Genomic DNA, 24,748 nt, shown 5'->3' with positions numbered 1-24,748 from the left:
AAACTTCGTCCCGATATCCGCGATTTTTGAAGATTTAACGTTAGCTCGATGTGGCTGATTTGTGGCTGGTTGCACGTGTAATTTTGATGCCCCTTGCATCTGGGCCTCTTGGCAAGCGGACCTGTCCCACTCCCAGTCATCCGGGTCGCCTGGCACTTGAGCTTCAGCCTGGATCAACTTACACTGTGCAGTACAAGTGCGAGGGTCAGTACCTGAGAGACAAATCCTCTTCCATCCTCAAGAGCGGCATGCACCAAGCCCATAGTGGTCTGCGACGTCGCTCAAAATGGTACTACTCACCATGACGCCTTCCATCGTGGAAGGTCTACAGACATTCAATGAGTTGTCCCGTCTGCAGCAAGACCATAGCCTCCAACCGCAGAGTGGCGAGCCTACCTTGGATGCGCCGGCCGTCGGAAACCCAATCTCACATTCACAGATTCTCGAACTATGGACGGCGCTCAGGGATGCAGGAAACAAAGAGTACAGCCTGGAAAAGCTGCTGAAGGGATCAAAAGTCTACGTCCCGCCGCCGCCTCCGAAGCCTGAGCCCGTAAGTTGCATCTATCTGCCTTACCACACTGCCATGTATTTTGATCTGACTTTTCCAGTCGGACGAATACAAAGCCCTGATGGCCCGTCTCCGCAAGGAAGAGGAGCAGCGCGCATATGAGCGCATGTCGAACCCGCCGCCGCCGCCGATGGAGACATTCTCCCAACGGTTCCCGAACAGCAGCACAAACATGGCGGCGGCGTTCGCTGCTGTCAACCGACCGAGTCGAGAGGCGGACATTGGGGATGACGATGTCACGTATAATGATATACACCGGCAGTTAATGCTCATCCTCAACTTCCTGGTCAGTATACTCGGTGTTGCCGCCAGCCTCTGGATTCTGGCGAGGTGGTGGAGCACGCCGGCCAGGTTGTTCTTGACTATGGGTGGGAGTATTCTGGTTGGGATCGCGGAAGTTGCGGTGTATTCGGGCTATGTGTGGCATTTGGGGGAGGCGAAGAAGAAGGATAAGGCGTTTAAGGAGGTTAAGGAGGTTGTGCAGACTTGGACTGTTGGGCTGGACATTGATCCTGTTAGAATAGGGGATGAGAAGGCGTTTGGAGATGTAAACCTCCGGAGAAGGAAGAAGGAAGGATATTGAGGTGTGTTGACGTTTGACTACTATTACATTTTGCTCCTGTCTTTGAGTTTCGTGGAATGGTTGGATACAATGTATCCGGCTTGCGGCGGCGGCGGGGCTTCCGATGTGGTGCACGAGTCCGCTCCGCGAAGAAGTGGGGCAATACTCGGCTGTCTCGCGTCATATGCACATGCTCGACGCGTCGAGACTCGAGACGCGTCGCATTGATGCGAAAACGCGGGAACCAGATGGGACGACAGCAACCGACCCAGTCCGCTGGCTGGCTCTAGGCTTACCTTAATTTATCCATTCTCTGTATAACGGACAGGCTAGCATCGCCATTCCCATCATCACAGCCTTGAAACATTCCATCACCTGTACAGAGTATCTTCCTCGCCTTCTCTCACTTGTCTGCCCATTCGCGTGCTTTCGCTGCCGACCGAGTCATGTCGGCGGACGCAAGCGAGCCTCCTCCACCGCTTGCGACAAGCCCTCTCCGGCAGCGCAAGCGGCCTGTGCGAACATACAGTCGACGATCTGCCCCAGTCCGGGACCACGAGCCGATCCTGCCAGCTGCAGCACAGGACAAGAGTCAACGGCATCTGGACTCCAGCTCAGAGTGCACGAAGTCGACGCCACCGCCCACAGCCCTTCCGAAGCATAACCCGGGTGATGAACCACCAAAGTGCGGGTCCATCCTGGCCTACTTCAAGCCAATCCACCCCGGTTCCGACAGCGCGGCATCCGACCTGCTGTTCTCGTCAGATCCCGCCGAGCCTGCGTCAACACCGCCATCTTCGCCCCCGCCCTTATTGGTGGCGAAGCCGAGAAAGCGCAGACGACTGACCACGCGGCCCCAATACAATGACAGTGACGGGAGATCGCGGGATCTGGGGGACGGTGATGGAGACGGCGACACAACGGAGGATGTTAGGAATGCGCCGCCCCTCGATTCGAGGATAAGAAACAACACTATGCCTGATGTTAAAAACACAACCCAGGACTCTGCTGCATCGTCTTCTGGTTCTTTAGGGGAAATTCCTGTCAATGTTCTGCGCCATGGGACTGGGACTCCATCGGCTAGCTCCACGACAGCAGCAGAAGACTGCCTCCTCCAAGACAAGAAACGGCCTGGAAAACGACCTGCGCGAGACCTGACACAGACAACCCTGAGCCTGTCGCTCCAGAAGGACCCGGGGTTTACAATATGTGCGGTGTGCGACCTGCTTTACAACCCGTTGAATGAGAAGGACCGGAGAGAACACAAGCGAAGGCATGCGGCTTATTCCCGGGCTAAGGAGAAAGAGAAAGAGCCGAAGAGAGGGAACTTTGAAGGGGGTTTGAAGAGGTCACGCTCGGGTTGATTACCTACGGATCTGTCGGGGTATCTATCGAGTTCCCGGCGCGCAGCTTGTTCGGTCGAGTCGAGTATCGTGACTCCGACCCGAAACAGATTGACAGCCTGTCTCGTCAGATTTCGTCCGCGATATTACCGGTATGGCTATCCGCGATGGAGGAATTCACCATAAGTACAAGGTAAGGTAAAGAAACACCCATCTTGCAACACTGCATCTTAGGTGCCCTTGCGTTACGTTACCGCCTTGCTTGCTATATGAACGTCCCCCTGGGTCCATATATTAAGCAAGCGAAAATGCCACCAAAAACCTTCGATACATCCGTTCTAACAGCCCTGTCAGGCCGAGCCCCCTCGCGCCACCGCTGGAATCCACCATGGCAACCACTTCCTGCACATGCTTCCGAGCAATCGTGTGTTCACCCGCCGTCACCTGCCTCACCCATCAGCCATCTCCTCTTCCGGGACCGGGGGGGAGGGGGAGAGGGGGAAAAGCAGCAGTCATGCCATTCCCACCAAACCTCTCAATATTGAAAGCCTTACCTCATCCACGGCAAGCGCGATCGCCTTCGCAACGGTCATGACACTTACTACTCCTCCGGCAGAAGTGTTGTTGTTGACTTTCTGCCGGAGTGTCTCAAGACATGTCTGCTTGTACTGCAACGCGAGCCTGGCAAAGACAGGCTTTTTGTCTGGCTGGACCTGCTGGATGATGTAGCGGCATGTGCTCAGGAGAACGGCGGCTGTCATGAGATCGTTGTCGGTGATGGCCAGGCCGACCCATTCCCGCAGCAGCTGGGTCTTGTGGGATTCGACTGTTCCTGGAGAGGGATAGGGATGGTCGGAGGAGGAGGAGGAGGAGGAGAATAAGGAGCAGTGGCCGAGGGTGGAGGGGATTATTACGTGGATGTCTGTTGGAGGGTGGGCAGAGAGAGGGATGTTAGCAACCTATGGAGGGGGCGGCTGAGTGTTGACCATGGGGTGAAACTTGTCGAATGCTTTGGTGGAGATCGAGGTACGGAGTGACATACAGTGATGTAGCAGGAAATACTCCACCGAAGAGAGCGGTCTTGCCATGGACGAGAAAGGGTCTTTGTTATTGTTGAGTACCGTGACTTGGCTCAGTGGACTCGAGAAGGGGGCTTCCTCGGATGCGGCCTGAGGCAAGACCTTGATAACCGGGCCGCTGGCTAGTAATATCCCTTTTCTGTATCGTTCCGTTTGCTTGCGTCTTCTCTGGGCGTGTGCCTGGCGAAAGGCGTGTGAATAGTCCTGTTTCCTGGACTCGGGTGACGGGGCTTGCGTCGGATTCGAGACGGCCACAAATCGGAACTGGCGGGCCATAGCTACTCGAGCTTCAGGCAGGGAGGACTGGAGGTCTGTATGGTACTTTGGGTCGGTGGCTTGATGTTGCAGAGGAAGTTCAACTGCTCAAGCGTCACGATTCACGAAAGTGTCTCGAACACCTGAAGTACATTTGTCAGACGCTGGTCCCTGCCAAGACTTAGGATTGCCCGATCGGGAAATGCTCGTTCATACGGGTGTAAGTGGTAGATCTTGGCGTATAAGCCATGGCCCATGATGGACTCATTGAAGTGAAGGTATACTAGGGAAGTCGGGTTCGTGCGGGCAGAGGCGGTAGGGGCGTTCGAATTATTAATGTTCCTGGACAGTAGTAGTAGGCATATAAGGGCCACATTCGATGCATTGAATCAAGAGGCTAAGAGCTCCCTGGCGTCTCACTCGTTGCCTTACTACCTACCTTACTCTCCTGTTTTCGTCCATCGAACGTTCGACGTTTCGAACCCACCAAAGCATCGGTTCTCTTACATGTACAGCACCATGCCCTGTTTACATACGTCTATTCCCACCGGCTCCTGGATCCTGATGACGGGTGCCAGCGGCTTCCTCGCCTCTCATATCTGCCTTCAATTCCTGGGAAGGGGCTTCAAGGTCCGAGGCGCCGTTCGTGATCCAACCGAATCCTCATGGCTCTTGGAAGGCCGCTTCAAGCCCTACGCCGACACGGGCGCCATCGAGCTTGTCTCAGTCCCTGATCTCGGCGCAGATGGCGCCTACAACGTGGCAATCAAAGGCGTTGCCGCTGTCGTTCACACAGCCTACGTTACCAACATTGTCCCTGACCCAAACGCCGTCATCACCCCCATGGTAACCGGCGTTCGGTCCATCATGAACGCTGCCATCCGCGAGCCCTCAGTCAAGGCGGTCGTGTTCACCAGCAGCGCGCTTACTGCCTCGCCGCTTGCTCCTGGTGTCGACAATGGCACCATCGGGCGAGACTCGTGGAATGATGCTGTCCTTGAAGCGGCATGGGCACCGCCTCCGTATGGCATGTCCCATGCCATGGCCAAATACCCTGCCAGCAAGGTGGCCGCTGAGAAAGAAGTATGGAAGATTGTCGAGAGACTCGGAAATGACCTCCACTTCAATGTCAATGTTGTGTCTCCCGCGGGCTTGACCGGCGAGCCGCTCAACAAGAAACATATTGAAGGGCAGGCCAACTGGGTGGTTCACGCCTACAGGGGCAACAAAGCGGCTATGGATGCATTGCCGGCATGTAAGAACTGCTCCTCCTGGCAGCTAAATATCTTACCTTACCTACCATGTTCTGACTTGCACGATAAATCATAGCCTTCTACGTCGATGTGAAAGACGTGGCCTTGATACATGTGGCAGCGGTTCTGGATCCCGAGATCAACAAGGCACGAATCCAAGCTTGGGGCCATAGTGCTCACTGGAATGAGATACTCGCTATACTGCGGAGGCTTCGTCCGGAGAAGAAGTTTGTCGATGACTACCCCGATGCGCAGCATCTCAAGGTGTCAATCGACCAAACAGAGGCTGTGGCGCTCTTGAAGAAGTGGTCCGACAAACCAGACAAGAATTATGACGGATGGACGTCGTTGGAGGACAGCATCTTTGAGAATATCACGAATCCATACCTTGAGGGATGAGAGTGAAAGGACGACAAGATTTTGAGGCACTCCTCCAGTCCAGTCGAGTACTATCGTTTAGTTTGGCTTTTGATATTGGATCTGCGCATCGTTATTTGGGTCCTTTCCTTTTGGTTCAAAGTTCAAACTCTCGGTGGTGCCTGCCAAGTGCCAACCACGGATACATACCTAACAATCTGGGAGTTGAATACCCTTTCCAGTTTCCGGATTTGCCTTGCTGAGAATGGTATTTCCGGCGCTCAAAGTGGCTTCAATATGGGTCGGATCCATCTACCGGTGTTGTGTTGTAGCAGTGACGCATGCGATTGTGCAATTACATCATGACGCCAGGTACAACACCATGACCCTGAATTCGGAATTTTCTGGGCTTTGTGCTATCCAGCCGTTTGGTCCCCTATAGAACAACTCACACACGAGGATAGGATCCGTAGTGTTGGATCTCTTGGCAATTGCTTAGCTGTTCTAGGCACATCCAGATTCATCATTCAAGATGGTTCATCAACACGGCAATCACGGCGACATCCCCGACCACCACCGGGTTCATCGGTAAGCATCAACCCCCTACATAACGTCTCTCATACCACTGACACATATGAATCAGACCCGGAGCATGGCTACCAGCCGACCACCGCGTTCACCGTGCCTGGCTCGGTAAAGCCATCGACCATGTCGACAAGCACGGCGAACAGGAGCTCATCCCCGTGTTGCAAGAGTTCAAGGAGTTTATTGAGAACAACCCCCGTATCTACATGTATTTCACAGAGATGTGGGACGAAATCCCCAAAAAACCGCCCTACACGCGTGACCCTGCCGGCGGATCCCAGATCCGCGACTACAACCACATGCTCCAGGTGCTGAATCATGTGTTTGGGCGCGCTCCTGAATGGTACGTGCTCCCGACTCGAGGACGGCCGTGGATATGAGGTTGTCTATGGCTGACCTGGTATGGATGTATGTGTGCAGGACGGACGCGGCTGCAAGCGCGGGAGTGGTCGGTGTGCCCATGTGTGCCATCTTCGATTATGCCATGGGCACCCCAAGCGGGCATGCCGCGTTTCTGGATCCTGATGTTAATCGGATGCTGAAGAAGATTCTTAACAAGTGGGGGGAGTACCTCAAGGTTTGCAGTATCCTCCCGCATTTTGTGGAAGCCTTGTAAGGATGGGAACAGCCGGCTGATATCAGCAACAGAGTCCTGAATCAGCAGAGGTCCTCGGTGACCACCGCGCAGGCTGGTTCGGCGAGGTGGGCTACAGCGACCTGATGGAGGTGGCCAACGCGCCCTACCGGACATCGCACAAGTTCGAGGACATGTACGTGTGCGACCCGTCGAAACCGCACTACGGGTACAAGTCATGGGACGGTATGTAGCTTCCACTCCCCTCAAACGAAGCCAACACTCTGACTTCGTCCAGACTTCTTCACCCGCCAAGTGCACTCCTCCGCGCGCCCCCTCGCCTCGCCAGACGACGACAACGTGATCGCCAACGCGTGCGAGTCGAAAGTATTCAACGTCACGCACAACGCCAAGCTGCGCGACAAGTTCTGGATCAAGGGCCAGCCCTATTCCGTCATTGACATGCTAGGCAACGACCCGCTGGCGCAGCAATTCGCTGGCGCCACGATCTACCAGGCCTTTCTCTCAGCCCTGTCCTACCACCGCTGGCATGCGCCCGTCTCCGGGAAGGTCAAGCGCTGCTTTGTGCGCGACGGGACCTACTTTAGCGAGCCCCTGTTCGAGTCGGATGCTGAGGGTGGTGAGATTGATGCGCATGGGATTTCGGTTGCGCAGGGATACCTCGCGGCTTTGGCTACGCGGGCGATCATCTTTATTGAGGCGGATAATCCGGCCATTGGGCTCATGGCGTTTATTGGGGTCGGTATGGACGAGGTTAGTTCGTGTGAGATTACTGTTAAGGAGGGTCAGCATGTGAAGAAGGGGGAGGAGATTGGCATGTTCCACTTTGGGGGGTCGTCGTATTGTTTGTTGTTCCGGAAAGGGGTGAAAGTTGGCGGGTTTCCCGAGGTCGGGAGGAAGGAGAATGTCCCTGTTAGGGGTCGGCTTGCGGTGGTAGAGCCGTGAGGAGGTGAACTCTTTGCTGGGTATGCGGTTAGTGATCGTAGTTGCCCTATTCAGTTGTGAAGCTGCAGAACTACCAGCAAGTAAAGATGTGCGGGTAACCGAAGTTGAGCCTCTCACCGTTTCCGTACCCTTTCTTTTGACGATCCCCGGCCTTAGCTGATAGTCTTGATCAAGCATTACCTCAGGCTCCTCCCTTGACGTGCACACATTGGTTGTAGCGATGTTTGCATCATCGATTGCCAGTTCAACTCTGGATGTAGGCATGAGTTGGTACGGGTTAATGTTGATGAGACCGGTAAGTCCTGTGCTCTCCTATCTCAGTCTGTTAGTAATTCTGCCCTCCTTTCCCTTTTCCTTAATTGTTTTCTATCGCTCCATTCATATTAGTTAATGCGCCGTGCATTTTCTCCCCCTTTCCGGCTTTTCCCCAAGTCTCGATTGTCATTTACCTACATGTAATAGAAAGATTAGAGGTCGGAGTCACCGGCTACATCCTACATCCTCGGACCCGGCGAGGGCTGGCGGAAGCGAGCCTAGCACCCGACGGGTACGCCCGGCGGGCCGACTGCATAATAGTGGCAGGCAGGCGGCGGAGGTAACCCGACAGATCCGGAAATGCAACCAAGGAAAGCCTTTCATGCCAGGCTCAGCTCCTTCCTTGTCCTGGAACTGAAGCGAATTGATATCACGCGGACACAAAACCGGTTCTAAAAGGTTAAGTAACTAGGTACCTTAGCAATGTCTTGAGAACCGGAAACATGGGCGGCATCCGTGCCATCACTGTGATGAGCGAGGCCATCGAGTCCCTTTGCAGACCATTGGATCGGACCCCGCCGTGGCGTTGTTGGTTTGTCTCATAACAGTGAATCTGGTAGCCTTCTTGATTCAGAAGGGATAGATCCAGCTGACCCAGCTAGTCGGGGCTGTCATATTTCGGGTTGACAACCTCTGCTAATACGAGTCTAGACATGTGGATCATCGCATTGAAGCAGCATCATGGCGCAGTCGAAGCCTTGAAGGTCTCGGGTGCTGTTCAGGGCTAACGCAAGGTAGTTCACTTCCTACAAGCCTGTGACAAGGGCAACCAGCGCAGTCACCGTTGAAGGAGCAGCGCCTGCGGGTCGAAGGCAGCCCTCGGCGTGAGAAGGCTCAGGTGATAGCTGACAGGGTGCATGATGTTAGACGCTTGGAAGCTTGTAAACTGCATGGTCACACGAGATCTTCTCGGTGATAACCGACTGCGGCTCCGCCCTAGCAGGACGGAAGGCCCTTGAGGGCTGAGGAGCGGAAGATGGGACGGAGGGAGAGCTCAGTCAGGATAATGCCTCGTAGTAACAATTCAAGTCTGTCTTGATTGTACTGTCAGTCTTCGTTGACACATGTCCTTGCCTCCGCGAGCTCGACCATGAATGCGTGTAAGCGGGGAGGCGGGGTAGGTAACGCGGGGTAAGATACCCTGAGTAGTCCACTCAGCTCTGCCCCTCCATCACCGGAACTGGTATTCCTGGGATCTGGAAGTTAGTTGATCGCATAGGAATCGAACGACTTCTAGATTCACATCCATCTATCGTCAATGTTGTTAGGTACTAGTGCATTACCTGAAATTGTTCGAAGTATAGCCCAATAGGTTCCCGGTCTGTCCTTCTGCCCCTCTATAGAGCTGTGTTGCGGGGTAGTTCCGCCTGGTGATGTCGTCATTGCAGTTCATCACACTTCATTGCGGTTCATCCCGTACCTTCAACTTCGGTAGCATCGGTTGCTCACCGTTTTGGCCCCAGTGGACTCATGCAGAACAGCAGCGCGTACTCGGGCTTTGGGCCGCTACTGGCTAGGTGAGTTTTCAGGCTTCTTCATGCGGTACGGTACCCTGATGTTCACCAATCCACGTAACGCTGCTTCCAGCATAGCCATAGGCAGATGAGATCGCTGGTGTGTGATATTGTCGCATTGGGTCCATGTTGGCGCCGCTTACCGTAGAGTTGCTAGCCGAGACACACCTACAAAGTGTAAGCTGTAGATTCCTAGCTTAATACTCGTGATGACGGTGCGCCGGTCCAGACCAAGGAGGTAAATCCCTCCACGGTAGGCGGGCAGCTTCGGCGCCTCTGATACGCGCACGCATAGGTTGCTTTGCTTAATGCATTCTGCTCGATCGAGTTTCGGAAAAAGAAATGACAATGCCTGCTTGCCGTCTGATAGTTATGTACCGTCGAGAGGCTTGCAGCGTGGGGGTCGGACAAACCCTCGCTGCTCCCGTCTCGTCGATTGATCGTTTGTGCTGCGGCCAATGGCTGATCCCTTTGTAGTACAAAGAGGCAGAATGGACGGCTGGCTCTGCGGGTTGCTGACGTTAATGACACGATATCATTAGACTCCCTCGGAGCATGTAGCATGCCCAGTGAAAAGCCAATGTTGATTGAGGCGTATCCCGGATATTTGTCACCGGCATCGTGTGGCGTAGTGATGGACTGGACATACAATTTGCACCTCGAACGATCCAGCGGGCCGTCACCGAGGGGAAGAGGACCTGGAGGGGTTTGCTGCAGACGATCAGCGGGATGGGAGCGGCATTCGGCAAGGCATGGGTATGTCAAGCGTTGATCGGGCAGAAGATCCAGATTCCTGCATTGCAAGGGAGCGAGTTGAGCACAAAAAAGGCGCTTTGCAGGCTGTCTGACTGTAGGTAAGGTAAGTTACAAGCTTCTGTGAGTACCATGGATTTGGGATGCAGTACTCACGGTACATTGGGCCCATGGTGTGGACGTTGGGCACAAATGCACCCCACATCAGCGGCACCCCTTAATTCGCTCCGGGGGATCTCGGGGTAGCTCCGATTGACTGGGCCGCGAGAAGTGAGATCAGGTTGCAATGAGGCACTCCTCGGTCACTTCGGCCATGTCCAATCGAGGGCCTTGTACATACCACCTACATCATCTCTGCCCAACCGCAAGAGTTTCTCGAGTACTGTTGGTGACACAGCAGCGCAATTCTCACCATCACAGGTCGAAGAACCCCTGAGATAAGGGCAAGGCTGCCTCTTTACCCAGACCTGGGCTTGTTCGATTTCTTTCCTTTGTTGCACCAAGCGCGGTCCAAGGTCCTCCAGGCGGGCAGGAGGCTCCCGTGTTCCAAGTTCGAACTGCTCATTCCAGCAGCCTACATATGCGAGCAGGCCCTAGAGGTCGTTCTCTCGGGATATCACGGCATATGTCAGCCGTAAGCCGCCCAGAGCTTCCTCTGAGTCTTCGAAACGAGGCCAACGATGCAACCGCCAATGCGTTTCAGGGTGGCTGCCAGCCACATGGGATGGTTGCGATGGCCTTACATAGGCCTGACATTGAGAACCTGTGAGCCTTGTTCTTGACGTCTAAGGTTGCCTTTCTTATCTCTACCGGAATTTCGGTTCGCGGACCATCTGGAACTTTCTGAGGTTATGGCTGCGAGAGGCTCTCTCAGATCAATTATCCCGTCGCGTACCTGCAAGAGCCTATCCACGGTGTTGAACGGGGAAACAATATTGGACGAACAGCAACAAGCTGATGGCAAGACCGGCGTATTCAATCTAAGTAGGTGAATCAGCGAGCAGAACCAGAGACGACTTAGCCAAGGTCGGAAAATCTCGGCAGTTTGTTGCGGGCTTTGAGGCATGTCGGCCGCTTGTGGGAAAGGGCTTCTCGACTCTTAGGCAAAGGGAGCCATATAGGTGCAAGCCAACTGGTGTTGGGTAAGGTGAGTGAATAGATTGTACTTTGTGCAGGAAATCATTGGGGAGAGTGGAGGTTTGGATGAGAAAGCTTTGGGGTTCGGACACTCCTACACTAGATGAGAAGGAGCTCCCCGCATCCCGCACCTCATTAGGTAATTTAATGTAGCATGCATCCTGCCCACTTCACACCACTCAACTTCAGTTCCAAACTGACATGGAGTGTCTAAATCCTCTTGACCTCTTCAAATCTCTCAATGTCATGGCACGTACGACAATAAGTACAGCATCGCACATCCAACAATACAATACGGGTCTTGATGATATTGACTACTAGTACAAATCTATTCTCGTACACCGAATCTTGCCCAACCCACGCCATCCCATCCCACAACGCGGCACCACTTCGCAGCCCTGCGTTCCTCCGGCTGCAGAAGGGGAAAGGGAAAGGGAAAGGGAAAGAGGCAGCAAAAAATTGCTGTTTGCTCTGTTTTCAGCTAGCTCGCTGCAAACAACCATGTTCGGATGCGCAAAGATCTGCTCCTGACTCAACATCAGCCGAGCTCCTCGAGCCCTCGCCGCGCAGCGCCAGCCCTCATCACCGGCCCGGTCTCTACCTTACACCAAGGCTCTCCACAACTGGCGGGAGCTTGCCGAAGGAACCCGTACATACAATGCAGTCTGCGTGTGTACTGTGCTGTAACCCAAGTAATAGCGGCAGAGGCCAAACATGGAGGAGGGACGCAGCCTTCGATGCTTGGGGGCGATTCGTCCAATCCGATTGTTCCTGTCCCAGCGCGGCAAGCAAAAAATAAAATAACCAAAACAGCAGCGGCCAATGCATCCTTGACTAGAACGCCACAGTTCCAGCTCCAGAAGGTGGTGGCATTGCAGCCGAGATGCTTGCTACATACATACCTGGTAGGGCCCGTCTAGCCTCGAACCATGGCCTGCCCTCTGTTCTCGGGGTGCGACTCCTGCCTCGGGAAGCTTATGGCCGAGATAAAGGCTCTGATTGACGAACCAACCAAGGCTGAGTGAGCCGCTCTACCTTCGTACTGGGTTGTTCGGTTGCCCCCTCCCTCCCCACCTGCCTGAGCCCGCTTCTGCCATTCGTCTTACATAGCTCAGGTAGCCTGAGCGTCGGCCGCGTCTTTTGGGGCCCTGGCCCCTCTCCTGGTTGCTTACCCATCCTTGTCACCGTGTTGGTATGCTCCTGTTATTGACGAGCTATTATGGACCACTCTCATCGTGTCATGTCGGGCGATGGGGAGATGCAGTGGTCGGATCGCCATAGTATGGACTCCGAGGACGTCCAGTCCGTCACTTCACCCTCGCCCTGGCTGCGGTCATTCTCAACAAGTTCCACCTCGGTCTCGGCGACGTCGTCAACCATGGGGTTTACCCACACAGGCCAGCTCTCGCCCATCAGCAACGGCGTGGACATGCCTTGCCGAGCGCCAGACAGCTCGGCCGACGATCTGTCCTCTCCTTCCCAGTCACCTTCGGTTTCGCCTTTGGTGCCTTCAGCATCATCTTCATCCTTATCCAGCGCCTGGGTCTTGGACTATACTGGCCCTGAAGCGAATGGCGAGCTGTCCGCAACCGCCAACAGCCGTAGTGGCCGTCGCGATGCTTCTTGGGGGGAGGGCTCAGACGAAATGTTAATCGCGCCCAAGCCAGAGCCAATGGATGACGACGATTTCTGCATGGATGATCTCAAGGAGGCTCCTTTGACCCCTGTTGCGACAGCGTCAACCATTTCGCTGGGTTCAGACCAACCAAAACCAAAGAGACCGCGAGGCCGGCCACGGAAGCATCCCCTTACGCCCATCGTCACAACAAACAAAATCACAAAGGGCCGGTCCAAGACGGGCTGCCTAACGTGTCGAAAGAGGAAGAAGAAATGTGACGAGGCGAAGCCACGATGTAAGCCGAGGAGCTGGTGAGGTGCATCCAGCTTGTCACCATGAACTAACCGGGTCTCGCAGGCATGAACTGCGAAAAGAACGCAGTGGTATGCGAAGGCTATCCGGAGAAGCAGATCTGGAAGAGCGGCAAGGAAAGGGCCGAAGAGGGTATGGAACCAAGTGCCTGTGCAATTCGACGTCTAACCGTTGTGCAGAGCGCCTCAAGGCCCGCAGTTTCCCATCCATCACTATGCAACCCCTTTTCCACGGGCTGGAGACTGTTGAGGACATGATTTTCTGGAAGCATTACAATGAACACCTCAGCACCGTTCTCACTGTGGAGGGAGAGCATAAAAATGCCTTCAAGGATATGATGGTGCCTGTTGCTGTGCAGCACCGGGGCCTCATGCATTCGATCCTCTCCCTGGCCAGCAAGCACATTGACTTTGAGACTCCGTATGGCATCAATGTCCTGCGGAACAACCCTTCCACAACTCTAGAGGCATTGAGCGAGCGATCCATTTATCACCACGAGCAGGCCAGGCTCAAGTTCTACGACGATGTCGAATTCACCAACGGCAAGCCAAACACCGACGACAAGGTTCTGGTCTCGGCACGGTACGGCCAGATGCTCTGCTTCCTCCTCGAAGCTCTAGCCGAAGGCGGTTCCCGGGGCGAGCATCGGTGTCATCTTGAGGCATACCGCAACCTCATTTCCACCTCGCCGCCCGAGGACCCCGCCTTTCTTGCCTTCATCGCCGAATTCTTTCAGTACCACATCTACGCCGACGAGCTAATCCATTCCGCCGTCGGCCGCCCTTCCCGTATACCGCCAAACCCTCTTCCACCGGTCACGGGAATCCATCCCCCAAGGCTGCTTGGGGTCGCCGACGGCTTGCTGGATTATCTGTCACAAATCACCGCAATGCGGAACACGGTTCGAAGCAAGATGATAGCCCAGGCGGACCCTGCAGTCACTTATTGCGAGGTATACCCAGCAAGCCAGATCGACCAAGCGATTCGGGAATGGACCGGAAACTGGCCCCCGGGGGACAGTCGTGACCGGGTTGGGCTACTCTATCAGCACATGATTGGCATCTACCTCCACAGGACCATCTACCCGCCCTCGCCATCTCCACCATCCTCCATGTCGTCTTCTGCAGCGTCCTTTGCCGCTGGGCCTCGGCCAATATCGTCGGTAACTACCCCTCCGCAGTCTGCCTCAACCAGCTCTGCCTCCTCGCCGAGGCTCACCGGTTCTCACCAGGGTCCCGGCCTCGGCGTCAGCCGAATCAACCTGCTTCTTGACACATTGTCCCGCAAGGAAGGGACCGGTGCCGATGTCAACGACAGCCGAGCTGATTCCCCGCCACCCATTCGACAGCCCTCGCAAAACGAAGCACGTCTCACCCTCATGGTCGACGAGTCTCTGGCGATCCTGGATTCTTTCAAGCCCAGCGACCCAAGCCAGACTCTGCTTCTCCTCCCGTGCTTTCTAATCGGGACCGTGTGCTTCAGTCCGTCCCAGCGCGAGCGTGTGCGCGCCGCCATAAGGACAGTCAGGGGCTACACCGGCCTGCGCAACGCCGACCGCGTCGTCGACGTGCTCGAGGACGTTTGGCGGCTGATGGATGCAGGCGACTGGGTGGCGGTTTGGGACTGGCCCGGGGTTGCTCACCGTCTGGGGTTGGATTTTATCCCCGCATAGCACGGGGCCGCGTCCCGGCGACCGAAGAGGGCCGTCCCAAGTGGGCATCCTGGTTACCTCACCGGGACGTAGATGCAAGCGTGTCTACGGTGATTGGTAAACATGCTTTCCACCTTTTCGACGCCGTTCACGATTTCAACGAGTATCTCCTTTTTCCAGTTGAGCGATGCTCGTCGCACCAGTCATCATTTCATGGCGGTTCTGATACTTTACCCACATCTTGTAGCCCTTGTATTTTACTCGTGTTATGCTCGTTGGGTCGGTCATTCACTTTCTCGCTATCCTTGTTGGGCGAGGAATGGGAGATTTGGTGTAATCCTGAGATTTGGTCAAGGCGTGGTACAGACAGTACACGCATGAGAATTGTTCGGAGCGTCTTTCATTGGGATTCTAGGTAATGCAGTAGGCCTGGGTCGGGCATAGGGGTCATACATGGTAAGGGGCAAAGAAAAACAACCTTGGTGGACAAGGTCAGGTGGACACCAGGGAAGAGGGCCTCATGACTGAAGATGACGGTGTTCATTTTGCTTGGCTAACTGTTTGCATTGGGACTCTGGGTTTTGTCCGTGATATACAAATGACGATCATGTGGGAGCGTGGGATTTCGGTTCTCATTAGCGTATCGCGGGCCTGTTTCGCACGTCATGATCTACGTTTCGGAGTACGACTGGTAGCTTGAACTAGAAGCACATGGACTGAGACAGGCATTAGACCGTGCTTTGAGTTCTTTACTCGTTGGTGATATTCAGATACCCATCTCTCATTGATCGTACAACATCAAGGCCCCGCACTCCCGTCTCCGAAGAGAAGCCATCCACTCCATGCTCCATCCGCAAATAGGCGTGCGAGCCCCGTCTCTGTCTCTACAACCCAGCGGGCATATTGTACAGCGTATATGCGAAAAAAATGAAGCAGAGGAACCCCTAGCGCGATGCCAAGGATCGTCTTTACCTAATCATCACCCGCCTCCTTCTCCTTCTCCTTCAACACCACATCCACCCCACCAGGGACCTTCCTCACCTCATACCTCCCCCCAAGCACCAGATCCTTGGCAACCAGCTCCCTCGTACGGCCCAGACTTTCTATCGCCGCAATCCGGTCGATGGTTGCCTGGAGGTGTTCCCGGAACCCCGGCTGCGCAACAATTTCCTTGAACGCGCGGTGCATGGGCACGGAGCTGGCACGCACCTGTGCGCTGCTGGTGATGCTGAAGAGATTGAGGCGGTCCAGCGACCGCACAAAGTCGGCGCGGGTCATGATTTGTTGCGCTTCGTGTAAGGGAAAGGAGGGCAGGACGTGCCCGAGCTCGGGGTCGTAGGTGTGCGACATGGAGGATTCTTTGTCGACTAGGGCGGTGGCGAGGACTACCGCTGCTGCCTGTGGGGGATAAATCAGTTGGGGGGGTGGGGTGGGGGAGAAAGGGGAGAAAGGGGGGGGGGCTTACGGCCCATTTTTGCTGGTCCATCACGTCGTCGTCCATTTCTTCCCCAAGAATCCAGCACTGGTTAAGAAACCAGGTTTTCTCCATCTCCTTGATTGCATCACACGCCGCGAGCATGTCCTTGCTCTTGGCGACGCGGTTCAGAAAATTCAGCCTCCCACCTACCCGGTCATAGACCATATCGAGGATCTCAGACGAGACGGTCTCGTTAAAATACCGCTGCCGATAATTCCTCAGTGCGGCCGTGGCCTGGGCCTTGGGGAGATCAACAATGGTGAGTACCTCCATGCGCGTCGCCAGCTGCTTCAGCCGCTCATACACCCAGTAGTCGTCGCTGTTGAAGACCATGGTGACCAGGTTGCTCGCCGCCCACTGCTCGGCACGCTGCTGCAGCAGCTCAATCAGGTCCCGCCCGTCCTCGTCGTCCCGGATCAGGTGCATCTGGTTGATGATGAGCACCAGGGGGCGCCCCACTTTCCGCCGCCGCCGGAGGGCGACTTTTTCAAGCTTGTTGAGCGCGCGTTCGATGTCGAGGAGGGCGGTGGTGTCGCGCGGCCCGCGCTCGCTGAAGTAGCCGCCGATGTAGTCCTCGTGGAACTCGTAGTCGAGGGCTTTGCCGAGGCGGATGCGGAAGATTTCCAGGTCGGAGTGCGCCTCGAGCATGGCGATGCCGTCGCCGTCGATTTTGCGCATTGCTTCGAGAAGCATGCTGGATTTGCCGGTGCCCTTCTCGCCGATGAAGAGGTGGTAGTGCCCGATGTCGTGGCCGGCGATGATCGAGTCCACGATGGCCTGCTCGGGCCGCTCGACCCAGTGCGTGCCCCCGGCTGATTTGGGGATTTCCTTGCCTATGGCGGCGAGTTCGAGGACCGGGTCGCCGGGCTCGAAGGCGTTGGCCATCTTTTTGAGGACCATGTATTTGTAGGTTTTGTGGTAGCCGTAGGCGGCGAAGGCGAAGCCGGCTGCTAGGACGAGGATGGAGGCGAGTGAGGTGGCTGCGGACTCGACCATTTTTGAGACGAGTGAGGGCCCTTCATTGTGCTCAGGGGGTGGTGAGGGCCGACTGGGCTCATGGGCTGCATCTTCCCCGGGTTTCTTGATATCATCTGTCCGCTTGTTAATGACTGGGCATGGGGTTCGAGTAAAGATGTCCTCATATAAAAGGGATGGGGTTGCGTTTCGACTGTCTCCTCTATCTGACTGGTAGAATACCAGCATGCAGTACAGCAGTACCATCCGAAAGACAGCACACATATCATAGGGTGCACTTGTGGCATGCTCTCTCCGGAGATGGGGCGGGCATCGGCGAGGATGACATGACAGGCACCTCATGCATGACATCTTGCATCACCAATGAACGCTTGCTCTCATTGATCCAATTGCGGCCCTTAGGTAAAAATTGAATCGCAGTAATACTCCCGAAACCGCGGCAAAACATCGTTCAAAGAACAGGTAGAACATAACCCTTAATGGCATGGAAACCGCATTCAAGCCTTGCTTGGTTGAAGGCACCAGCCGGGAATGAGAGATCCGAAAACGCGGGCACATACCGGACGATAATCGCTGATGTTCAGTTGACAACTGCCTGTGTATCCGCCATCCCAAGTATAAAGCCCGAGGTTGCCTTGTGAGATTCTGTTGGGCCCGCGTTGCTGGGAAGGCGGTGCGCCCAATCCGTGCCAGAAACATCCTCCAGTAAAAACAAAAGATAAGAGGCAAGCCCCTTTTCACAAGTAAAGAGATATAGTCAAGGAGCGACTGGAAAGGAAGGGAAGAAACAAGCCAAGTAGGAAACGAAACAAAAAGATCTTAACAGGAAGATAGAATGTCTCACACCCAGTGTTTTGGTCCCTCAGAAGCCGCTGACCCAGAAACAGCAACGCTAGTTAATTTGAGTGTCTGCTAGGATCCCTGGGCTCAGGCACGGTTACCTCAGCTGCATTTGGTCCCACCCAAGATCCGTCGATCTGCCATCAGATCGAGTTTAGCGGCTTCGGTATTTCCCCATCCATCCCCACATTTTCATTTCTCCAACCTACCACAAACGTCAAGCTCAACGCCAGAGGTTTCGCGTCCAAGGGACGAATCGCTGTTCAATCACGCGGGTGGTGTAATATTTATTCTTCATCACCTGCGCTTCAGATGAATCCGTCATGGGCAATGAGTTTAGCAAGCCCGAACCGCCCTCGGGCAGAAGTCGCTCCCTCTCTCCGCTTCCACGCGACGACGAACTTTCGGATGCCGAGGACGATCTCCGACAGTTGCCGTCGACGATGCCTGCTGCTGTAATGACAGAAGATTTGAAACCGGCGCTCTCTCCACCTCCCGAGCCGCCTAAATCGAACGACAAGTCGCCGCCTTCTCGAGACTCTCGAAAGAGCGTCCTTTCCCCAGAGCCTCATCTCGCCAGGTCGCGCTCTAGTTCTCCCGACGAGAAACGCATAAGCGCAACCCAGCCGGTTCGCTCTGCAATCCGCGATGGATCTCCGGCCAAATTGCTCCAGTCCGCAACGCAGCCCGAGATATCTGAGGCACAGGAGTCTCATTCCTCGAAGCGGCGTTCAAAAGAAGCCAAGGCTAAGCGGAAGCGGGCAGAAGACAGGCAAAGCCTTGCCGACGGAGAGACAAACTTACACGAAAGCACCCCAAAGAAGAAACGTAAACGTCGCTCTGACGCCCGGAGGCAATCCGCCGGGGTAGATGAAACGCCTGCCTTGGTTGCATCTGAACCTACAACTGCTATAGAAAAAGTAGTATCCCCTTACGCCCGACCGACGTCCTCATCAGCCAGTGCAGGGCGGGATGGAGATAGTGGAAAGGACAAAGTTCCCATCACGGGAACGGCTAGCAGATCGATGTCCGACTCAGAAGATGAAGCCCCTCCAAGCGCGCAACCGCCCTCAGAAGACGACTGGACGGGCAGCTCCAAACCCCGGAAAAGGCGGAGACTGTCCTCTGACGGCAACATGGGCGGTCATGCAGTGGAGTCATTCAACGAACGACTGGACCACATGGGAAGCGGGGCAAGCGCGACAAACGGGACAGCGAATGGTATTGATGTCCCAGCCTCGCCTAGCGCTGGCATCAAGGCGGAGCGCGAGGAAAGTCCGGAGCCAAATGGATCTCGTGGGCACGAGCCCCATTTACTTTCGCCCGTTGCCACAACTTCGCTTGGGCGTCCCAGGGCACTGCCTACCGGTTCTTCACCGCCGCAGTCCGATTCCGGTTCCCCTGAAGCCGATGACATGGTCAAGTCGGAACCCGGGGTGGATGCGGACATGCAAGATGGCGAGCCGCAGGACCAAGATGATAACCGGCGTACATCTGGCGTCATCCAAAGTCAGGAGGACGATGACAACATGTCAATTGTGCCTGAATCGCCCGGTTCGCCTTCTGCATCTGACTCACCGCCTCACCAAGTCGCCGAAGCGGCTGGGAGCCCTGATATGCCAGACAGCAGTAATGAGCTCATGAATGGGGTTGAACAAGAATCACCGGGAGAGGAAGATGGCGCTGGAAAGGAGACCTCTGCAGACGACCCAGCGCTATCCGGTTCCGACGAGGATGCAGCCACTCCCAAGAACCGCTCGCGCCCCGCGGCATCGAAAACGGAGACTCGCAGTAGAAATGGGGAGTTGGATGCACACACAGAGTCTCAGGATCAGCATATGGAAAAGAACACTGCCAAGGCGGTCACGCCTGGGTCCTCCGCCAAAAGCCCCGGGCAACGACCAAGCACTAAACGAAAAGCAAAACAACCATTTTTCGAACGCGAGGAGGAGGAGAATGCAAATGCATTCTCTGAGCTACCTCCTGACGATGCCGTGGTCCAACCCAGCCCGACAGGATTGAAGCGAGCCCGGAAGTCGGCGACAGCCGCAGCCAAGTCCTCGGAGGCAAGCCAAGGGCCAAAGAAGACGAAGAAGGCAAAGAAGAAGTCTAAGGATCGTCCAGTCGGCGATGCTACGGTTGAGGATCCGGAGGATGCAGCCGCTCCGGCGAAGTCGCAATATCGATCGGGGCCGCTTTCGAAAACAGAGCAGGCCCAAGTCATTGCTGCGGTTGAGCGTTTTCGGGAGGCCGAGAATATGACAGAGCAAGAGATCAATCAGCTCATCCGCGAAAATCCGCAGAAGAGTGGTCAGTCGATTCACCGCCAATTCTGGACATCCATTCAGGATGCCTGTCCCTCAAGGCCACGACAAAAGTTGATCAACTGGTGCCGCTTGCAGCAACGTTTTCACGACTTTCCAAAGCGCGGCACCTGGACAAAAGAGGAGGATGATGAGCTGGCACGCCTGGTAGAGCTCCACGGCAGGAAATGGAGTATGATTGCTGGCATGATCAACCGCCACCACAGGGATGTCCGCGACAGGTGGAGGAATTACCTGGTCTGTGGCGATAAAGTCAAGAAGGACGTATGGTCCGATGGTGAAGAGCAGCGCCTCAGGGACCTGGTTGAGGAATCCGTTGAGATGATCCAAAAGGACCTGAGGTCGAGTCAAAAGAGTGGCAAAAAGAGTGCCAAATCCGCCGAGGAACTCATCAACTGGCAGCACATTAGCGAATCCATGGGACGTACTAGATCTCGATTGCAGTGTCAGGAGAAATGGAAGCGGATTCGGGCTGCCGAGCCGCTTCACGCCGAGGTCCCTACGGTGTTACCGTCCGGCAACTCCTGGCGGCTTCAAAAGGCTCGCATGGAGTTGCGAAGGATGACTGCGAAAGACAAGCATACTCTAATGTGCGCAGTCCGGGACTCGAAAGCACCAAAGGAGACCAAAATCCCATGGAAACATATCGTCCGTACCGTCTTTGGAGGAAGGTATGAACGGCAGGCGCTGGTGGTTACGTGGGGCAGGCTGAGACAAGCGGTGCCTGGTTGGGAGCAGAAGACAACCTTCGAGTGCGCCGAGCATCTATGCGAGCAGTACGAGAAGGAGGGCAACTTTGGCGTCGAGGCGGATGGGGACAACCAGGCTTCTGAACGGGTTGACTCCGACCAGGAATCAGACCATGCCAAGGAAAACGGAGAGACGATCAATGAGACCGCCCCGTCGTCCCCGGCAAACGCCCCAAAAACTCTCCCCGAGGCCCGGAAGAAATCGCGCAAAAGGCCCAAGAATAATGAGATAAACGGGACCGCCCCATCGTCTCCGGCAGATGCTCCGAAAACCTCCCCAGAGTCTCGGCGAAAATCGCGCGCAAAGCATAAGGAAAATGAGTTGCCATTACCCCCCATTGCCAGCATCAGTTCGCTGGAGTCGGGAGGGCCGCGTCCCGGCCTCAAAGTCCTCAAGAAGGCTAGACGAAGCGATGTCCCACCTTCCCCCGCTGTCTTGGGCAGCCGCGTCGACGACATTGAGGACAGTGGGCCGGCGTCTGCGGGCTCGCATGGCTCGCCCAACGAGCAGCAGACGGATCGTGCTGAGAGGGATGGCAGCCCTGAGCTCGGCACCCAACTGCCCGACCTGTCGCCGAGCGTTGAAGCACAAGCAGCTCGAAACAGAATGCGCCAGCACAAAGCCAGGGCTGCGGAAAGGATGGAGTATGTTTCGCCGCCGGAGGACCAGGAAACTGACACCAAGACTCCAAAGCGACGGCGCCGTAGCTCTGCGTCTGATAAGAGTGTCAGGAGCCCGAAGTCCAAGCGGCGGAACGCGGCTGTGGTGGCGGAGCTGGATAGCATTGAGGAGCCGGATACTGATGCAGACGGGCGAGAGACGACCACGGCCCAAAGGCGGGGTTTGAGTGTCATTAGTAGCGACATGGATGACATGGAGGATATACCAGCGACGTTGCCCACGCCGAGCCAGGGGGTGAATTAGTGTGTGTTTTGTGAGTTTGGGGTTGGACTTGGAATGGTAGATTTACGTCAGTCTTGAGGCTTTGACAAGGGAGGTCATTCGATGGCGGATATGGGGGTAGTTTAAGGGTCAATTTAATGCATTGCTAGAAAGGTTGCAAATCGGGTTGCCGGAATCGAGCTTTTCAGGCTTCATGTTTGTTTTTGTTGCGTTCTCGGTGATAACTCTCAATTTTGCCTGGGCTAGATTACCGCAAGACAAACAGTAACTGTACAGTACATAATACCTGCCTGAGAGAACAGATTGAAATGAGTACGCCAGCCGCTCCGGCGTGAGCCGTGTTACCAGTACATCTCCTTGAACCCCTCCCCACCTCCATAGCCACCGTAGTGTGAAAATCGATACCGGCCAAGCAACTCGGGCATATTCCGGCTGCTTTTCCCTGTAGCTTTCCCAGCTGAGATCCAGACCTGGCCAGACCCAGAAGAGGACTAATAAAACACATGCCCCCCAAAGAGGGCGAACCGGACTAAGAAAAGGGAAACGCCAAATCAGGCCATCTTTCCCTCGTATAGCACCACCTCAGCTTAGCAGAGCTCAGATTCCTATACCGGCGGAATGATCCATGATCACCGCCTCCTAGGACCAGTACCGTACCGAATCCCTAGCGCTCCTCAAAATAGAACCGCCCCAAATCCAACCTTTCCCCACCGCCTCTCGGACTCCCCATGGCCGCGCGCCCGGCCGACCTACTGCTACTATCCCCATCACCACCGAGCCCCTCACGCCGGAGAATGTGCTCTGCCGCCTCCCGCGCTGAGGGCATGTACTGATGAGTCTGTTGGTGCTGTTGCTGGTGTGAGTGTGAGTGAGAGTGTGGCTGCTGCTGTGTCTCACGGATGGCGCTTAACGGGGGTTGGTGAACGGTAGGGTTGAAAGGCACAGGCACGGGCCCGCGTGTGGTTGTGTCGACAAACACATCGTCGTCGTCCATGGCCGTTGTCTGGGGTCGGGGATTTGTGGTTGTGCCTGTGCCTGTGGCTATGGTTGTGGAGGTGATGACCTCGGGTGATCCGCGCCGGTCCATGGCGATACCGTCGACCATGCGCGCTTGGCTGCTTTCGTGGACGGCGGTTTGACTTATGGGGGTGTCGCTCCCCCCGGTATTAGCATTGGAATTGGAAATAGAAATGTCCCTCCTCCCAGCAGCAGTGCCACTACCCTCGCCCGGCACGGTGGTGGTGGTAGTAGTAGTAGCCCACCCCGCCGCCGCAGGAACCCCAGGATGGGCAGGGGGAGGTGGGGGACCACCCTGACCGGGCGGAAGGGGAAGCACCCTGCGGTGGTAGATAGGTCCGGACACTGTGCTCCCCGCGCCCTCGCCGAAGCCGACTAGGCTGGCATCATCACCCTCCTCACCATCCCCGTCCCCCTCAACCTCGTCGTCGGACCTGACGCGCACATCCTCGTCGTCATCATCTCCTAGGCCAGCCACCAGGTCCTCATCTCCATCTTCGTCCATGGCCTCCCCGCCGAGGTACCCGCTTGCCGAGTCCATTTCGGTGAGCATATCCTCATCTTCGGTATTGTCTCGGTCTTGGTCGCGGGTTGTTGTGTTGGTATTGGTATTGCCACTGCTGGCGGTAGTCAGGGTACTACTCCTTGACGGCGACGTCACTGAAGCCATTGTGGTCGCGCTGGCCGAGCCGACGGTGCTCAGCTTGCTGGGCGCCGCGACGGGCTGGCCGGCTGCATCGAAATACGCAGCCGGAACCATCGCCCCCGCCGGTACTGCTGCAATAGGTTGTGAAGTCGGTGCGGGATGCTGTTGTGCATATTGTTGCTGTGCAAGTTGTTGTTGTTGCCCGGGGGTTCGCAGGGTGGTCACGGGGGCGGACAGGCCTGCGAGGCGGGAGATGCGGTCGGCGCGCTCGGCCTCGAGGCTGGTGGCCGACAGGCTGTGCTGGTGGCCGCCGGTGCCGCTGCGGTGGTGGTGGTGGTGGTGCAGGGCGCCGCGGTGGCCGTCTTTGATGGCGGTTGTGGAGAGCGCGGAGAGGGAGGTGGTTGTGCTTGTGGGGGTGCCGCTTTGGAGGGTTAGTATGCATAGCATGGTATGGGAGGGGTTTGAAGGGAAGGGGGAACTTACGGTGTCTCGGACGGCGTGTCGGGGTTGGAGGGCGGTTGGGGGAGGTTGATGAAGGTTGGTTGGGATGGGGGAGGGGGTTGTGATTGTTGCGACATTGTTCGTGTGGTTTTGTTTTGTGGTTTCAGGTATCAGGGATTGCATATATACTTGGTGTCGTGGTAGCAGGCTGCCGTATCGATGATACTCATTCAATACGGCCCTGGGCCCCGATTCCAGGTCGATGAATCAATGGGTAGGTTTCTGTCGGTAGAGGCAGAGGAGATGTTCGCGACGCGAGAAACTGAGGTTGAAGAAGGGTGAGTGGGGTTTGGCGTTTTGGCGTTTCTTTGACTTTAAACACGTGCTTGTGAGCTCAAAGGGCCATCAGGGGAGAGCGGTGTAGGGTTCTGCACAGTACCTGTGCAAAGTTGCTGCCTAGAATTCCAGCTGTTTCAAGGTAAGCTGTTAAGCATCACTCGATTGCAGTGCGAATGTCTGTAGTGGATGGA

The 24,748-nt window shown here is 55.7% G+C and overlaps 11 protein-coding genes across 11 annotated transcripts; 6 read left to right on the top strand and 5 right to left on the bottom strand.

The window, feature by feature from the left end:
- Nucleotides 1–301: 301 nt before the first annotated feature.
- N656DRAFT_711326 (uncharacterized protein) lies at nt 302–1,154 on the top strand (the record flags this gene model as incomplete). The annotated part of the gene is made up of 2 exons (XM_064811740.1): nt 302–553; nt 612–1,154. 2 exons carry the CDS (start codon nt 302–304, stop codon nt 1,152–1,154), a joined length of 795 nt encoding a protein of 264 aa, XP_064669090.1.
- Nucleotides 1,155–1,366: 212 nt separating this feature from the next.
- Nucleotides 1,367–2,818, top strand: N656DRAFT_138337 (uncharacterized protein). The gene has a single exon (XM_064808608.1). It carries the CDS (start codon nt 1,580–1,582, stop codon nt 2,495–2,497), a length of 918 nt encoding a protein of 305 aa, XP_064669089.1. The 5' UTR covers nt 1,367–1,579; the 3' UTR covers nt 2,498–2,818.
- Nucleotides 2,819–2,932: 114 nt separating this feature from the next.
- N656DRAFT_769179 (uncharacterized protein) lies at nt 2,933–3,831 on the bottom strand (the record flags this gene model as incomplete). Its single annotated transcript, XM_064813682.1, has 3 exons — nt 2,933–3,010; nt 3,079–3,398; nt 3,519–3,831. The coding sequence occupies 3 exons, from the start codon at nt 3,829–3,831 to the stop codon at nt 2,933–2,935; spliced, it is 711 nt and encodes a 236-aa protein (XP_064669088.1).
- Nucleotides 3,832–4,329: 498 nt separating this feature from the next.
- N656DRAFT_798908 (putative aldehyde reductase 2) lies at nt 4,330–5,462 on the top strand (the record flags this gene model as incomplete). Its single annotated transcript, XM_064817814.1, has 2 exons — nt 4,330–5,065; nt 5,140–5,462. The coding sequence occupies 2 exons, from the start codon at nt 4,330–4,332 to the stop codon at nt 5,460–5,462; spliced, it is 1,059 nt and encodes a 352-aa protein (XP_064669087.1).
- Nucleotides 5,463–5,952: 490 nt separating this feature from the next.
- Nucleotides 5,953–7,704, top strand: N656DRAFT_733262 (uncharacterized protein; the record flags this gene model as incomplete). The annotated part of the gene is made up of 5 exons (XM_064812680.1): nt 5,953–6,008; nt 6,064–6,348; nt 6,426–6,582; nt 6,654–6,825; nt 6,878–7,704. The coding sequence occupies 5 exons, from the start codon at nt 5,953–5,955 to the stop codon at nt 7,543–7,545; spliced, it is 1,338 nt and encodes a 445-aa protein (XP_064669086.1). The 3' UTR covers nt 7,546–7,704.
- A 2,877-nt stretch (nt 7,705–10,581) lies between these two features.
- N656DRAFT_780214 (uncharacterized protein) lies at nt 10,582–11,431 on the bottom strand. The gene has a single exon (XM_064815336.1). The coding sequence runs from the start codon at nt 11,191–11,193 to the stop codon at nt 10,867–10,869; it is 327 nt and encodes a 108-aa protein (XP_064669085.1). The 5' UTR covers nt 11,194–11,431; the 3' UTR covers nt 10,582–10,866.
- A 1,052-nt stretch (nt 11,432–12,483) lies between these two features.
- N656DRAFT_711327 (uncharacterized protein) lies at nt 12,484–14,866 on the top strand (the record flags this gene model as incomplete). Its single annotated transcript, XM_064811741.1, has 3 exons — nt 12,484–13,177; nt 13,240–13,338; nt 13,374–14,866. 3 exons carry the CDS (start codon nt 12,484–12,486, stop codon nt 14,864–14,866), a joined length of 2,286 nt encoding a protein of 761 aa, XP_064669084.1.
- A 951-nt stretch (nt 14,867–15,817) lies between these two features.
- N656DRAFT_769175 (uncharacterized protein) lies at nt 15,818–17,318 on the bottom strand (the record flags this gene model as incomplete). Its single annotated transcript, XM_064813681.1, has 2 exons — nt 15,818–16,243; nt 16,311–17,318. The coding sequence occupies 2 exons, from the start codon at nt 17,316–17,318 to the stop codon at nt 15,818–15,820; spliced, it is 1,434 nt and encodes a 477-aa protein (XP_064669083.1).
- Nucleotides 17,319–18,349: 1,031 nt separating this feature from the next.
- On the top strand, nt 18,350–22,411 carry N656DRAFT_829831 (uncharacterized protein). The gene has a single exon (XM_064818589.1). It carries the CDS (start codon nt 18,461–18,463, stop codon nt 22,133–22,135), a length of 3,675 nt encoding a protein of 1,224 aa, XP_064669082.1. The 5' UTR covers nt 18,350–18,460; the 3' UTR covers nt 22,136–22,411.
- N656DRAFT_137721 (uncharacterized protein) lies at nt 22,225–22,699 on the bottom strand. Its single transcript, XM_064808607.1, has one exon. The coding sequence runs from the start codon at nt 22,617–22,619 to the stop codon at nt 22,362–22,364; it is 258 nt and encodes an 85-aa protein (XP_064669081.1). The 5' UTR covers nt 22,620–22,699; the 3' UTR covers nt 22,225–22,361.
- N656DRAFT_780208 (uncharacterized protein) lies at nt 22,334–24,725 on the bottom strand. Its single transcript, XM_064815335.1, has 2 exons — nt 24,261–24,725; nt 22,334–24,198 (listed from the first exon to the last, which is right to left on the bottom strand). Exons 1-2 carry the CDS (start codon nt 24,353–24,355, stop codon nt 22,779–22,781), a joined length of 1,515 nt encoding a protein of 504 aa, XP_064669080.1. The 5' UTR covers nt 24,356–24,725; the 3' UTR covers nt 22,334–22,778.
- Nucleotides 24,726–24,748: the final 23 nt, after the last annotated feature.

This window comes from Canariomyces notabilis, assembly GCF_033297395.1.
Source record: "Canariomyces notabilis strain CBS 508.74 unplaced genomic scaffold N656scaffold_14, whole genome shotgun sequence".
Classification (NCBI taxonomy): domain Eukaryota; kingdom Fungi; phylum Ascomycota; class Sordariomycetes; order Sordariales; family Chaetomiaceae; genus Canariomyces; species Canariomyces notabilis.
Note: the sequence above shows the minus strand (reverse complement) of the source record. Positions and strands in the feature narration are given on the sequence as shown.

Bases quoted from the DNA above. Each gene is read 5' to 3' on its own strand.
- N656DRAFT_780214 (XM_064815336.1), bottom strand. From the start codon at position 11,193: ATGCCTCAAAGCCCGCAACAAACTGCCGAGATTTTCCGACCTTGGCTA.
- N656DRAFT_829831 (XM_064818589.1), top strand. From the start codon at position 18,461: ATGGGCAATGAGTTTAGCAAGCCCGAACCGCCCTCGGGCAGAAGTCGC.
- N656DRAFT_137721 (XM_064808607.1), bottom strand. From the start codon at position 22,619: ATGTGTTTTATTAGTCCTCTTCTGGGTCTGGCCAGGTCTGGATCTCAG.
- N656DRAFT_138337 (XM_064808608.1), top strand. From the start codon at position 1,580: ATGTCGGCGGACGCAAGCGAGCCTCCTCCACCGCTTGCGACAAGCCCT.
- N656DRAFT_780208 (XM_064815335.1), bottom strand. From the start codon at position 24,355: ATGTCGCAACAATCACAACCCCCTCCCCCATCCCAACCAACCTTCATC. The intron at 24,199-24,260 runs GTAAGTTCCCCC...AACCCTCCAAAG, and splicing joins GACACGCCGTCCGAGACACC to CGGCACCCCCACAAGCACAA.